The sequence below is a fragment of the Tyto alba genome, unplaced genomic scaffold (genome assembly GCF_018691265.1).
Source record: "Tyto alba isolate M040663 unplaced genomic scaffold, T.alba_DEE_v4.0 Super-Scaffold_38, whole genome shotgun sequence".
Taxonomy (NCBI): domain Eukaryota; kingdom Metazoa; phylum Chordata; class Aves; order Strigiformes; family Tytonidae; genus Tyto; species Tyto alba.
Genome location: NW_024881313.1, coordinates 22,671,785 through 22,687,334, shown reverse-complemented (window position 1 = coordinate 22,687,334; position 15,550 = coordinate 22,671,785). Strand labels below are relative to the sequence as shown.

Genomic DNA, 15,550 nt, shown 5'->3' with positions numbered 1-15,550 from the left:
ATTCAGTTTGCAGATTATAAAATCCAGTATTGTCTTTAGTTGGACTCAGTTAAGTGTAATCCTGACAGTTCTGTGATTTTTTTAATTGTGATTGTGATATTTAATTAAATGAAATTTCTGTCAATAAATGTAAGTTCTGTTGTGCTTTCAGCAATCTCTTTTTGAGTAGCTTGGGAAATGATTAGCAGCTTTTTGATTCAGTAATAATTTTAGAAGTATTTATCCCAGTAAATCTGTATGTATTTCTTCTCCCTTTGCCTGAAAGGTGTCCCAAGAATCAGTGCCACTTAGCATTGCTGAACCAACAGAGTTCAAATGCCTTGGATATCCAAAAGCATACTTGGAGGTCTTAATGTTCAAGAGGAATGTTGCTCCTTCTTGAGTTCGAGAAAGATGTACATGAGAGCCTGTCTTAATTTAATAATTTGAGGTGTTTCACAGGGCTGGTGATCCTTTAGTATAAAAACGAAAGCCACCCTTTTGCTGTCTACTGAGTATATATCACAAATACTGAGTATATATCACAAATAAAGTCTTTAATTTTATTTGTCAATAATTTGAACGAAAGTTGAAACAAGAAACTACTCTTAATTTTGTAGATTCTACTTAGATCTCACTGGTTATTGAAGGTAGCAATTAGTATTTTTTAGTTGAAAATTGCTAATTAGAAGATTTGCAGACAATTATGAAAAAAGTATATATTGGCTAGGAAGAACCTTGTGGCAATAAACTGCTTTTCTGTGTTTGTCTTGCATTTGATTTGCAGGTGCTTATGCTTCTTCAGACTACTTTTCTTAACTTTGCTTAGACTAAGGACCTCAATATAAAGAGTCTCCTGATTCCTTACTACCCTTGTGTAAGCCAATGAATTTTTGCCTTGAGCCTTTTATATATTTGGTGATTTATTTTTATTTCCTTATTTCTCATGATACTGAATCTGAAGTGAAAGGTTAGACACCAATTTGCCTTCTCTAAAGTTTCACGTTCATTTGAATAGTATCACTATTCAAATTCAAAGAGTGGTTGCACTGCAAGGGATATTTTGGTTGTTCTGTTAGCAAAGCTACATTACTGCCTAGACAATAACTTGAGTTTTAATTTATCCTGGCTAGTGACCATTTACTCATGCTGGAGATTTTTGTGTGCTTACAAGACTAATAAAGGAAAGGACAATTTTATCTTTATGGACTATTTTTCAGTTTCTGGTCAACTATCTTGTGTACTCAGCAATTTTACATGCTTCTATTTCTTTTACTGCCATTATGCAAGACTGTGCCTCTGTTTGTAGCTACATTTGTGGAACAATTAAATAAATACAAAATTATTTTTTACAGAAGTTGTGCTTTTCATCTGTGCTGCTTCCTTGCATTTTGGAGTGTGTTCCTGGCAGCTCACACTTTCACCTGTTCTTTGTGTTTGTGTGTGTGTGATGTTTTGTTTTTTCACTTGCAGTTGAAGATTTGGGAGAAAAAACTGTCTTATGTGCTGGTAGCCTGCAATGTAATGCTCAATTATGAAGTTGTTTACAGAAGTATGGAGAAAGAGGGAGGAGGCAAAGTAATAGGCAGTAATGAGGACTGGCAAAGCACTGGCAAATAAGGCTACATGTCTGACAGATTAGTAGTGTGAGCTGCTTTACTGTTCTTTGTTGTATCACCTTGTAAGGAATTGCTGGCATGCTCCAAAAAAAATAGGCCTTTCGATATTAGAAAGGAAAATTGTGAATCTGTTATGACACTGTGTAGTGCAGAGCTAGAGAATTTAGTGTAATAGTTTCACTGTGATAATCTGCTCTAGATGGTGGACTTTGGAAGGAGGGAAGTTTAGGCTTACGTTTTGGACAGCATCTTGCTTTAGCCTGGTGATTGGGTGCAGACAGAACCCCATGGAGATTTAGGCACAATTAAATTGAAGTGTAGAGATTATTAAATTTTGAAATGAGCTAAATTATGGGATTATCCATTTCACTTGGAATTTATGTCTGTAATGACTGAGTGCACACCTACAAGATGTATTCCCCCTCAACTGATCTGAAGAAATTATCGTTAGCTCCTACTGTCAGAAAATAATTGTTTAGCTTTGCTTGAGTTTCAAACTCAAAATATGAACATACACTCTGAGGCTACGTGTTCATGAAAGTTCATTTCTATGTTACCAATGGAAAAAAGTTTTGGTTTGTATCCAAGTATGTAAAAGACCAAGAAGAAATGAAGAGCATGTATTCATCTACCAAAGCTTGGGAGTCTTAGGTTTTTTTCTTGTCTTTACTTGTATTTGGATATTACGGAGCTGTAAAACGAACCTGCAAATGTAAACAACGTTTTAAACCTTTCATCCTTATTTTTTGCCCCTAAATTGATCTTTAGGGTGGTGGTTCACCTTTTTAGGAAGAAGAATAACTGTTCAATATAGCCTCCTTCCATGTGTAGGACAAAGAACCTAAGTTTAATGCATAATCAACTTCTTGAATTGGTCCATAAAATAGCTGTGAAAACCTGAAGTGAGTACCTGTAGTGTTGAAGAACCCCTCAGTGTAGCTGACATACTGGTCAGAAATCAAATGTTCAGGGAAGCTGTCAGTGTCTGACAGTCTCTATGGTCTCCATAAATTGGTTCAGTTTTCCTCTCTGACTCAGAAGTGGGAAGTGTATTAAAGGTGTTTGGTGTTGGATATTGATTGGGAGTAACCCCATCTGCTTGACCTCTTGCTTTGTGCATGCGTTCTGGTGTGGACAAGGCATAAAGTAGCATTTCAGTGTTAAGCAAGCTAGCAGTAGGCCACTAATATTTTTTTTTGATGAACATTTTATAAAGGAAGCTGAGGTTAGACCCTTGGTGTTGGGTTATAAGTATCAGATACGAAGTGTTATGAATTCAGTGTGCGGTGGGAACTGCATTACTTTTCTTGCCACTTTTGGGATTGTGTATCTCTTCAGTAAAAGATTAAGTGGCAACACTGGGAAGGATATTTGGTGGTTCTATAAAAGAGATCATATTGTAAATTCAGTCTTGTAAATGGTTGAAGCAACCTTCTGTTCATGGCATCTGGGTAAATTATTCTTGGAACTTGTATAAACTTGCTGAAACGTTACTGCCTTTTAAAGGATGAGACCCATCATGTGTTCAGTGTCTATTTAAATCAGCAGATTAAAAATGACAGATATTAGCTTTGGTTCGCAAAGAACATTTTGTATGTCTTGTATCTGTGTCCTGCTAATCAAATTTTAAAGTATTTCAGCACTGAGCTGCCAGTTGGATTTTCTTGATTTATAATTCAGTTGCTTTGTATATAGTAGCTATCTGATCTATCATATCAATTTTTTGATCATTCTCTATCAGTATGGGGTTATTTCGAGAAGGCCATTTAGAGCCGTATGAGTAAGCCATTTAGTTCAACTGTTTTGTGGTAAAATGATGGGACACTGAGGGTCTGCAGAATGAAGACATTAGGCTAAAAACTCTTATTTGAAAAATGTGAATTGGAGTCAGAGAGAAGTCTGGTTTTATGCAATTTATTAAAATTCATCAAATAATGAGCTTTTCCCACATGGAAACGGAACCAAAAAAGGGGCAAGGGGGCCACCTTATTTATATTCAATAAATAATGCTGTGGCTTAGTACACATGGCCAGGTGGGATATTTAAAGATGTAGCAACAGTATTTCCAAAAGCAGTGCTGTGTGTTCCTAAATCATTAGTCACTGAAGAAGAGATTAGAACCTAATACAACAGTTTCAAGGACTGTTTCTTTTATCAGGAGTGCCAGTTTTAAGCAATACCTTTATTCTCTCCTGCTGTTCCTTCTTTTTCTGAGGTTCATACCACACTTTTCTACTATGCCAGTGTTTTCTGGAAAACTGGGACCCACACCCACCTTATTTTCAATCCATGCCAGTCCTCTGGGCTGGCTCATCATGTAGCCTCCAAAGGATGATATTTCCGCAGGCGAGAGTGTGGTACAGAGGGAGGAACTGGTGCTAGGAGTTGGGAAGGACGAAGGCTGTTAAAGCCAGCACTGGCACCATAAAAGCTTGTCCAGCAGCAACCTTTGAGGTACTGCCACCTCTTCTGTGAGTGCTCATGTTTTGCACCGTGTAGTACAGGGGTGTCAGGAGAGACCAGTAACAGTGTAGAACAAAGTAAGTTCAGTGCAATCTTCTGGCAGACTGGAAATAAAGTTTCAAATTTTACTTTTGTGTGTTGTTTTTCTATGGTGTTTTTTGGGTGTTTTTTTTTTTTTTAGCTCACTGGCATAAAAATTACACTAGGAAAGCTGTATAGAAGCTGTAAAATGACTTTATTCCAGCTACATACAGATGTAGCTTGGGACAGCATCACTGTATTTTAGCCTGCAGTATAAGTGTAGAGTTTTTTGTGTTGTGCTTTTGTTTGTGTGTGAGGTTTTGGGGGGGAGGTGTTTTTTGTTTCTTATACTGCACACACACCCCCATCCTGGTATTCAGAAGCAGTGGCTACTTCATCTAAGAATTACTTAGATTTGGTGGCAGGCATGTAAAAGCATAAAGTACCTGTGTTTCAGGAAGCATGGAAATTAAGTGTATACTGAAAAGGCAATAAGATACAGTTGTTACAAACTACTATTCTACATTGTGTATATATGGTTATGTACAGCACATGCAGATGTTATAGTTTACTTTGAATTATGCATTGCTTTTTCAATTTTGATAAATCTTCTTCAAGAAAACTTTAGACTTCATCTTGGAGCATCTGAAAAACACTGTTAGAAAATCAGTGTTACAGTTCCGTGAAGACTGTAAATCAACATTATGCTTTTTTCCTTTTAAGGAAAGATTTTAAAATTTTATTTTTGTTTGCACTACTAATTCTTACTCAGTTTGGCTGTGTTGGGCCAGATAGCAATCTAGAAAAAGGGATAATTCTTACTGAATAGGGTAGGCATCAGCGTGAGGATGATGTAGCAATGAGATGATGAATGAACCTGAGAAATACCACTTACTAGGACATATTTGCAAGTTTATGTTTGAAAAATTTCTCTCTCCCCACCCCCCTCCCCTTTCTTTTTTTTCCCCAGACATCTAAAAGATCTTTAGTGTAGCCAAATGAAATGCTGTCTTTAGGATGCTGTCTTTAGGACTCCTGGTCTGTCTACTATCCTTCAACCTGAATTGAACTTGAGTATTTAATGTAACAATGAACATGGCAGAATTACATTTAAAAATAATACTTAAAGTAAAAACACTGTAATGCAGTACGCTTAAATGATACTAAGAAATACTCTTTCTTCCTCAGGAAAACAAAGAAATAGACTGGAGCCAATGGATACCATATTCGTTAAACAAGTTAAAGAGGGTGGACCTGCTTTTGAAGCTGGACTGTGCACAGGTACTGTTCATCTACAACATGATGTAAAATATATGCGATTTAAGCTTCTACACATAGTTCTGTCTTCCATTTAAACAGTGTTCTTCCATTCAGAAATTTGAAATCTCTCTCTTTTAAATTGTCCTCCAGTGCTTTTCATCTCAAAAGCACCATTGTGTTCTCTCAGGAGGTGCTATATAAAATATATTAAGGCATTAAAGTCTTAGTCTTTTTAATTTATTATCTTTGAAAAAGTAAGAACAAGTATATGGTAAACTATGTGAGGAGAAAGATAAAAGTGAGGAATATGACACCTGCAAGCTCCTATTTCTTTTGCTTTGTGACAAATTGATAAGCTCAAAACATTCAGGTTTTTGTCCTTTAAATTATTCCACCTCCTTTAAATGGGAACAGTCCAAGTCTATCCCTTCTTATCAAGTTTTGTTTGTTTGCTTGATTTAATCAAACTGAAGAGCAGAAAACATATTTTTTTGTGAAGTGCCAGGTACTTTTTTTCATTTGACACTTAAGTAAAAGTGTGACAAAAAAAAGCTGTGTTAAAATAGTTTTATAAGTGGTAAAACAATGTTATGTAGATGAATACCACTATGAACACAGGTGTCTGTTCTTAAAAATATGGCAAAACAGACATTCCATGAAAGAGATGCGTTTTTGTCAATAATGGGATATTGATATTTTAGTTTGAAAACAAATATGCATGCATTTGACTGGAATAGAATCATTTTTATATGCTTCTTCCTAAAGAAATACAAAGATTCTAGGATGATCAGCAATTTAAAAAAAGTTCTAGATCCTAGTTGTTCATCATAAGACATTTTTCTTCAACTCCCCCTTAAGTAGTTATTCAGGGAAGGGCTACTTTGGCATTATTTTAATGCTATTATATAAAGAAATGTTTTGGCTTGGTAAAGTGCAGCATATGTTGAAGTTGTAGAGAAGAGCCGTGTTAATTTCTACTCTGTTCAGAGTTTGCCAAATTAAAAGAGACAAAATCTGTAGAGAATACTTTATTTTTAGGATTAGGAGAGATTTTTAGGAGCCTAGAGTAAAGAACAGAAAATAAATGAGAAGATACATTTTTAAATTACCAGAATATTATTCTTAAACACACTGCTGATAGCTGTTATATCTAATTAGGTCATGCCACTATTTCTTGTTTAAAACTTTAGGGTGAAATATATTACTATATCTCTATCTTTAAATTACATTATAGAACACTCAGGGAATGATCAGCCAGGTAGATTGCTTAACCTCTGATGCAGACACTATATATACGTTTCTTAGAATCAATTGTATTTTGATTTTTCTTTTTTAATTCAGTTTGGCTTTGTTTCATGGTCATACTAATGGAAAGAAAATAGCCAAAAACCTAATATGAATGTAGGTAGTTATGTTTGTTTGTCAATTCTTACTTCACTGCTGCAGGGTCCCTTGTAATACTGAAAGTCTCAACATAAGCTTTGTTACCCAGAATCAGTAAGCCCTGTTTTAGGACCTTACCTGTCAGCTACTTGCTAAAAAGCTTGGAATACTCTTGCAAATTTGAGAAATAGGTTACCATATCTTAATTGTACGATAATTCATTCTGTGTCTTTTTTAATACTCCTGTAAAATTACTTTGTTAGAGTTAGGAAGATCATACTTCCCATATTTAACCTCCAAGGCGTTTTCATTAAAAAGGAACATATCTGTGAGTTCCAAACATAAATATTAGAAATACTGAAATACAGACAGCCTAAACAGATCCACATTTCCGATGTCTTGATCTTCATGCTGTCATTTATGTATATGCAAGAATATTAAAAACTAAAATGTGTGTGGAAAGGGAGATGATCTAAGCACATTCAGATTAATTTCTAGTTTGATCAAGGATATTTAGTGGGCCACTAGATTGATAGCTGTTAGAAAAAGCCTTCATGCTTCTGTATCCTTTTTTGTACTACAGGCACGGGCCTTCCCCTTTACATGTACCTGAAACTCAGCAAAGTTGTATTTGGCAGAGTTGCCACATTTCTGCAGTGTGTCTCACCTGAGTTTTTTGGCAGGTCCATTGGATGCATATTTCAAGTTGACTTGTTTCACTGCTGTGTGTAACAGTTTGTTTCTTTGAAAAATAAAAACCGCACAAGAGTAGATAAGATTATATGACCTACTTTAAAGATATTCCTAATTACAGTTTTTAGTGGGAATACTGAGTAAAGACCTACATCTGTGGGCAAGTTCTGAAACAGCCTGGAAAAAAGCCAGTTTTAAGTTCTAGAGAAAGATTTGCTGTGTTTTGAGGAAGTCTTGCTGTAAGACCTCATGGGACAGGGTTCAGAGCTTGTAAATAAAAGTGCGTTTTTGGCACAAACTGTAGCATTTATTTTTACTGGAACTTTTGGAGAGGATTTATTTCAGTGTGACAATGAACGTTTGAAAATTAACTTTGTGTTCCTGAAAGTTCAGTTTCTCAGCCTAATTAAGATGTCTGTGTATAACAGTGCAATAGGGTTTGCCATCCGTCACAGGTGCCTGTCAGTCCTGTGGATTGCTAACAGCCATTAAAATGTTGCCACCAACCTTTCTTTCATTGCTTAGGAAGCAGGAGACAAAACTCAGTGAGGAAAAGGGCAGTAACCAGATGGTGAAAGGGCATATGTAAACTTTTACAAAGTTGAAAATACCGCACCAGTTTATTTGTATGATGTTACATCTGTGTACAGACCAAATTAAAGACAGTTCAGCAGATCCATGTGGTTTGGTAAGTCTGGAAATCTCTGGGGTCTGCATAAGGAACCTTCACAGAGCATGAGCATTTAGAGTGTTTTTGCCACCAAGTCAGGCTGAGTATTCAGAATGAACAGCTTTTTCCTTGCTCTGATTTGATCACGGCAGAAACAGAAAAAGGGCTTTCAGTTTCTAAAGTAATGTTGAAAAAACCATTCCCTTTGGCTCACTTTTGCATGAGTACTTTCTTTCAGTTCTTCTTTCTTCAGCAGTTTTCCAAAGCTCCCTACCTTTAATCCTTTAGACCATTTTCTCCTCATTAGTAAATTCAAGATATCTTTTTGCTCATCTGATCAGAGATGACATAGATACCATTTTTGGTGAAGGAATAGGATGGATTTTTCATCAAAAGCTGAGGACAGCTCTACACGATATATTTGCCACTCAATATATGAGAGTGTATAAAGCTTTTAATGAGGAAGGTGCAACAAACTTTGGAAAAATCTGATAGAAGTGATGTTAAGTCTAAAGATTGATCAATATGGATAGGTAGTAACCCATTACACTGTTCAAGATGCAGTGAAGAGACAGTAATGCCTTGGAAATAACCCAGATTATTCTGAGGAAGGAGGAAGCTGGAGCATTTGAAGTAGTCATCCTTTAGTTCTCAGAAGGAAGAAGTATAAAATTGCAGTCTTTGCTGCCATTAAAGGAGGTGTGTACAGCTACACCTGGCAGTGTTCTGAGTTAAAGTTTGATTTTGTTTTGAGATTAAGTGCTGGAATGAAATGTCTACTTATAATTCACTTAAGAATTGGGCAAAGTTGTCGGTATGTGTTACTGTACATCAAAAGCTTTATTCTGAAAATGTGGTACTTAAGTGAGCCTCTGGTATAGCATACACCTGCTTGTGGTTTTCTTTCTGTGACTTTCTGGGTGATTCATTTGGAAGCTTAGGAAAAGGTACCACATCTGGCAATGATCTGAGAAAAAGAGTAGAAACTTAGTATCCTGTATATGGTTACATGTAGTTGTATTGTGCATATTTAATTTTCTTATTTTTTTCATTTCTAAAGACTAACCTTGAATTTAACATATTGGTGATCTTGATTCTTGTGAAGTACAGAATAAAAATGATCAAAAAAATGTCTAGACAAATTAATGTATAACTTTTTCCTTTTACAGGTGACAGAATTATAAAAGTCAATGGAGAAAGTGTTATTGGGAAGACATACTCTCAAGTCATTGCTTTAATACAGAACAGGTAAGGTACTAGTATTTATGTGCCACACTTTTTGTATACTAAGCAGGAAATAACCACTTATGGTGGTTCTGAAAAAGTCATAGTATTTTTAAATTTTCCTTAATACACACTCGGTTTTACTATTTCTGTTTTCCTGTACTCACAGAATGCTGAGAAAGGTTTGAGAATGGGTATGCTGAGTTGTGCTTTTATGTTAGTACTTTTCCCTTGTTAGCAAATCACACTAAGTGTTATAGAGGAAGGTTGTCTGAAATTAAAATAGACAGATTAAGTATCTATACACCACATGTGTCAATTTAAAAAGAAAATCAGAAACCCCTACCTTGCTTATGAGATCTGATAACTAGAAATCAGCTTATCTGGTAAAGGAAAAGCTTTAATGCTAGTGCACACCTGCAAAACATGTGCAGTCCGTCTTGGCTTTCCTCTGTTTTGCAGTAGGTTAAGAATCTTGCACAGAGTTGAAGAAATGGTGATACTTACTGCTCCTGCAACTCGCAAGAGCTTGTTAAATCATGTCCATGCATGAATTTAGATACTCATTTTTATGTCTCATATTTGCCTCTATTTTTATAGTTTTCTTGGTGTCAATTTCTGTTCCATAGCAACAAGTTTCCAATATAATAAGTTATGTGGAAAAAAGATGTGTTATGATCAGTATGGAAGAATGTTTTCTAAATATATCTCAAATGTCACATTCTATTTTTAGTGAATCTTCAGGCATTAAGAATTAATTATACTTACAGTTAGGGGTAGAAAAAAGAAGGTCCCAATCTTCCTATTTCAGTGGAGTCTTTATTCAAGATTTCATTCAAAATGCATACGTCACAGGTGCATTTTTTTCACAGCAGACCTACTGCCTGTGAATAAAGTTTTACTTTCATCTCTGTGAGTGTAGGTAGCAAACTGTCCCAGCATAATGCAACTCCTGCCCACTGTGGAAAACCAGGGACACCTGAACAAGGCCTTATCAGTGATTATCTAGTGCAACCAGGAGTGGTATAGTGCACTGCTGTGTCTGTCCCCCTAATTTCCATGAGTGCAGGGAAGGTGCAATTAGTTGTCTTGAGCCAGATGTGTACATCACAGAAGATCATAACAAAAGGTCATGAAGTCTTCAGCTGAACTTCTTAAGATAAACAGATAAATATTAATTCTGATCCATAAAGAGAGCTCAGACTACAGATCATGTGTATTTTCCCTGTAGTTTACAGGCAATGCTTCTCATGTGACTAAAGAATGAATTATTTCTAATTCTTTGCTTGGAAACAGTATTTTTGAGCTTAGAGCAGTTTTTTTCTGCACACAAAGTATTTAATTTCTTGTTGCTACCATTTCATGGCAAGTAATATTACATTACGGTGTGTGCTTCATGCTTTGGTGTGTTGTTCTTTCATCACCATAGCCATCTTGGGTCAGGCTGATGGTCTGTGATACCTGTATCTTCCCTGAGAACATCCAGTAATAGGCTCTTAGGAGAGGATGACGGAAACACTGAAACTATAGAGTAGTACTCGGTCAGATAAATACTGGCCCACTTTCTAGAAGTCCTTGGTTTAGGAGCTTGCTGAACCAAAGGTTTTACCTGCATCACTTGATTTAATAGTTCTTGATAGGTTGGTCTTACACATGTTCACTTTTAAAGGTACTTAAACTCTTCATATTTTAAAATTCCAGTGACAGGTTTTGCTCTGTTTTGTGTCCTAGCTAATCTTTCATCCAGCACACCTTTGTTTCTTCAGGCTTTGTGCAAGCAACTTGCTGCGAGGCCTTTTGAAAGGCTGAGTTGTCAGTTGAAATCTCCTTTATTCATAACTAAAGACAGTTTCATTTATAGTCTCAGTATGTTGTGTGATGGTTTTCTAGACATTTTAATTACTGCATTTTAATTATTGTTTTAATTACCCTTTCAAACACATTGCTGACTGTAAATGCTTATTCTTCTGTAATTTTTCTGGTCATCTTCAGAGCAGTTTTTAACGTTACAAGACATCTCTCTTACCACTAAAGAAAGAGTTCCTTCCCTTACTCACTGTTCAGATGGTTTGCAATGAAACTCAGTTCAACTGATTTTTGAATTGGATTACTCCTGCAGTTCTGTTTCCATAGCTGCTCATTATTTTTCTAGAATGTTGTTCAGTTGTGGCTGTTTGTTCTCATTATATAATGCTGCAGACATCAGAACTTAGCTTCCATAAGTGAAATGATCCCCATAAATTCCTTTGGGACTTATGGGTGGGATATAATTTGGCCATGTTTTGTATTCTCAGAAAAGTTCCAAGCTGCGTCTAGAATGTTCATCTATTTTGCTCTGGTTGGAGATAGCAGTGCTGAACTTATGATGATTGTTTCCTCTGGAAGGTGAACGGCACACCTCAAAAGAGTTGCTAGAAGTAACTATGTCTTGTAAGATTAGTCATGAGATCACTTTTAAGTCTAGGTTTCCTACTCTTTACCAATAGCTGTTAGTTTGATCCATAAAGAATTTATTCTCATCTCTTTGCGTAATCAACATAGAGACATATTTACTAATGTAAACTCCATAAATTATTTATGGTTCTAAATAAAATGAGATATAAATTCTGATGCCCAACTCTTTTTTTTTTTTTTTAAACCCCAAACCTGTAGGGTATTTGAGTGATTAAGTCAATTCGCTTGTTTATTCTTGCAAATTCTTCTTGAAAGTGTTAGGTTTACTCTGATACATACAGAGTTTAGCTACTGAATCTGTTTAATTAATAGCAAATATTGCATCAAAGGATAGTCTTTATGATTAGTGCTTTAGTTCGATGACTGAGTCAAATTTAAATTTAACTCTTAAAATGTGTAATGAAAGTCATTTGCATGATGGATATCTCCAGAATTTACAATACTGTGTCTAATATTTTAGTGTAAACTGCCACTTTGTGTGGTGGCTCTTGTTAACATTTTCTAGTTCATAATTTGCATGCACATTATAAAGTACAATACACCAATTCGTTAATACTTTTTGTTTCTGATACGAGAATTGAAAAACATTCTGGAAGTACTTCACAAAGTATAAAGTAAGATGATCCAAAGTATCTCCAGAAGATTCTGCAGCAAACTGGAATTAAACAGTTAAGTAGTTACTTGAATGATATATAAAACATTGTTCCAGAATAGAACCCTTTTCTCTTTGGATGACTGCTAAAAAAGTGTTAGGCTGTGTAAATGGATTTGATAGCCTTTTTTTAAAAAAAAAAAAATAAAAAGTACTTAAAAAGTAGCAGTGCTATTTATCATATTCTTTACTTCCAGTCTTCATCCTGCATGTAAGCACTAATTATTATTAAACCATAAGCTGCCTAATAGAATTTACAAGTACCTGCTACCCACACATAGAAGTGAAATCTGAACACTTAATTGGAAATGCCCCAAGCTATGGTATCTCTTTCATATTTTCTTTCTGTTTTACAACTGATACATAGTTTAATATCCATACAAAGGAGTTAAGGCAAAAGTCAGCTCCTGATGACACAAATTTTCAAGAATTATTTTACATAGTTTTGCTGTTTATGCATTCAGTCAAAACAGAAAATGCAACTCTAAATGGACATGAGAAAGTCAATACTTTTGTGTTTCTTAAAATTGAATATTCTGAAAAATCTTTAGAAGGCTTTTGAAGACTTATTTTTTCCTAGCTGTGCGTAGACTTAAAAAGAAAAACTTAAATCTATCACTGCTGATCTTTGGTTTTAACACTAAAGTAATTTATGCTGCCTGGAGAACGCTTTTTTTCTAAAATGAATGATGGTATAAGATGATTGTGAAACCAAATACTCTTACTCTGCTATTTTGGAATGCAGCCTTATGTCTGTGGTTGCTAACAAATGGAAAAAGAACCACAAAATAAAAACATTTTTCATACAAGAAAGCATAATAAATCACACATTGCATGTTTGAGAAAATGACTTTCCTTTCTTCAGAAATAAGAAACTGAGGTCTTTCCCAGTGCTTTCATAGACTGTTCTGTGTGCCCTAAAGTTGATGGCCAGTCTCTGTGCTGGTTTTATCTTTTCTCAGCAAATGCATTGTACTGGCCAGTATAGATAAACTAATTTCTAGTCTGATATATCCAGTTAGGTTGTATGCTTTTTTCCTGTGCTGTATTGGTCAGTTTGTTTAAATATCCTTTCTTCTTGTGACATGGAATGTGAGAGTTCTAAATGACAGTCGTAATCTCTTCATTTTCTGTTTCATTAGCCTAGTTAAAACAGTCTGTACAAGCCATCTCTTCTGCAGCCCTTCTCTGTGCTTAGTCCAGTTTACATTGAATGAATGTGAACAGAGTATTCCTCTCTCTGAGATAATGAATTCAGCTATTCTGTATCCAGTGTTACAAGCATATACTTCTGTCTTGCTTGTGAAAATACTTTTTTTTCTGGTAGATACTGTGGGTTTCACTGTTTTACAATATTTGTCTCTGAGTAACCAATACATTGTATATTCAGTGTCCTGATTTTGCCTGTATTAAATTATATTGATTGAACTATCTGGATTCTTGGATCTTTATGCTGCTGCTGCTTTTGGTTTCAGCACTGACAAAGCACTTAGAAATAGCATGTGGTTTTTGTCCATATTTCAGATGTCATCTGACTGACTAAATATGTTTAAGTTAAATCTGCTAGGAGGTGATTGGGGAGGAAAGGTGTAAGTCGATGCTTGCCTTGCTGTTGCCCCACTCTTTACATGATATGATGTGGTAGTTATGACGTTTCCCCAGCAATTTTAAAGAGTGCTAGCAGACTTCAGTTTTAAATGGAAGAAAAATAAAAGTTTTAACTTGTGGTCACAGATTTGCCACCTTGTTTTGTCTGAGAAGCTCCAAACAAATAATGTACCTTAGGATTCCGGGGGCAGGGGAACTGACAAAGTATCTTGGCTTAATACACTGGTTATGCTGAGAACACAGGTGTACTCTTCAGTCAGATCTCTGTTCTACTCCTATTTGCTAAGACTCTAATGGAAATCAGTGTTTATGTCTGTTGTGCAAAGTAATTTGACAGAATAGCTGAGTGTGGGAGTTTTTGAATGGTTCTGGTCTATGGAAGTTAATCATGTTTGTAATAAGAACTGAATATCTTTTCCAAAAGTTCATGTATGATTTTTTTTTCTATTTGTTTCAGTGACAGCATATTGGAACTTAGTGTTATGCCAAAAGACGAGGACATCCTTCAGTTGGTATGTTTATGAAGCTTATATTCAGACAGTATATTGACTAAAGAAAAATGTCTTGCTGTTATTTACAGACTGTGCTACCAGCAAATTAGTTAACATTTATCTCTGCCACTTTTAAAATATTTTCCTACTTGCTTCCATCCCTGAAATTTCAGAGGAATGCAAATATAGGGGAGAATACCTTCTTCCCATGATATTTCTAGCATTTTGATAAAGAAAAATAATTGTAGACTAGTGTTTGTATTTTTATTATATTTTGGATCAGTTTCTTTATGTTAGAATTCATGAATTTGATTGCTTTCTTTAACTAGATTGTCTAATTCTAAAGAAGTTGGGAATCATTACTAAATTTGAATTTAAAAAGTAGCATATGGTGCTTTAAAATTAGCTTTCGTTAATAACTCACTAATTTTCAGTGGATTTTTAGGAAAGAAGCAACATGATGAATGTGCTGAAGGTTATTACCAAATTTTTTAATTGTAACTGTTGTAAATATTTTGTTACACTGGTGCCTGTATGTTTTCAATTTGAACTGAGGTCCTGCATATATAGTGAGATAATTCATCTCCTATTTAGTGTCTCTACGTACAAAAGAGCTGTGAATCAAATCTGATGTATAAGCGAGTATTGTGAAGAATTAGAAAAAGGCATAATGTATTAATTGTTTTTTAATTGGAAGTAAAGGAGAAGATAAGCAGGGTAGACTTTCCTGTTAGTAGTTGGAAAATTGTGTTTTCTAATCCATGCAGAAATAGTAAGACTAGACTTTAAATAAGTTAGGAAAAACCTGTGGGTTTCAGTAACTGTTTTGTAGCATTAAAGGACTAAGTAATGGGTAAAGGAGGGGAAAAAAAAAACAAAACACCACCATACAAGAAACTGGGTTTTGAGCTGAAGGTGAAGATAGAGGCTAGTGTAGGAACTCTGCCAGTTAGGCCAACAAGCCAAGATTATTGGAATAGAAGTGATATTTTGGGAACATTTGATAAAGAAATATTTCAATAATCTAGCACGG

General features: G+C 35.2%; 1 protein-coding gene across 5 annotated transcripts in view; it reads left to right on the top strand.

Annotated features, from left to right (window-relative positions):
- ARHGAP21 (Rho GTPase activating protein 21) overlaps positions 1–15,550 on the top strand; it is a 115,459-nt gene that overhangs the window by 61,740 nt on the left and 38,169 nt on the right. For all 5 annotated transcript variants that reach the window (XM_042801865.1, XM_032991033.2, XM_032991026.2 and 2 more), the window contains 3 exons: positions 5,271–5,363; positions 9,258–9,336; positions 14,484–14,538. In XM_042801865.1, the coding sequence (XP_042657799.1) occupies positions 5,271–5,363; positions 9,258–9,336; positions 14,484–14,538 (227 nt within the window). The remainder of the gene's footprint in view (positions 1–5,270; positions 5,364–9,257; positions 9,337–14,483; positions 14,539–15,550) is intronic.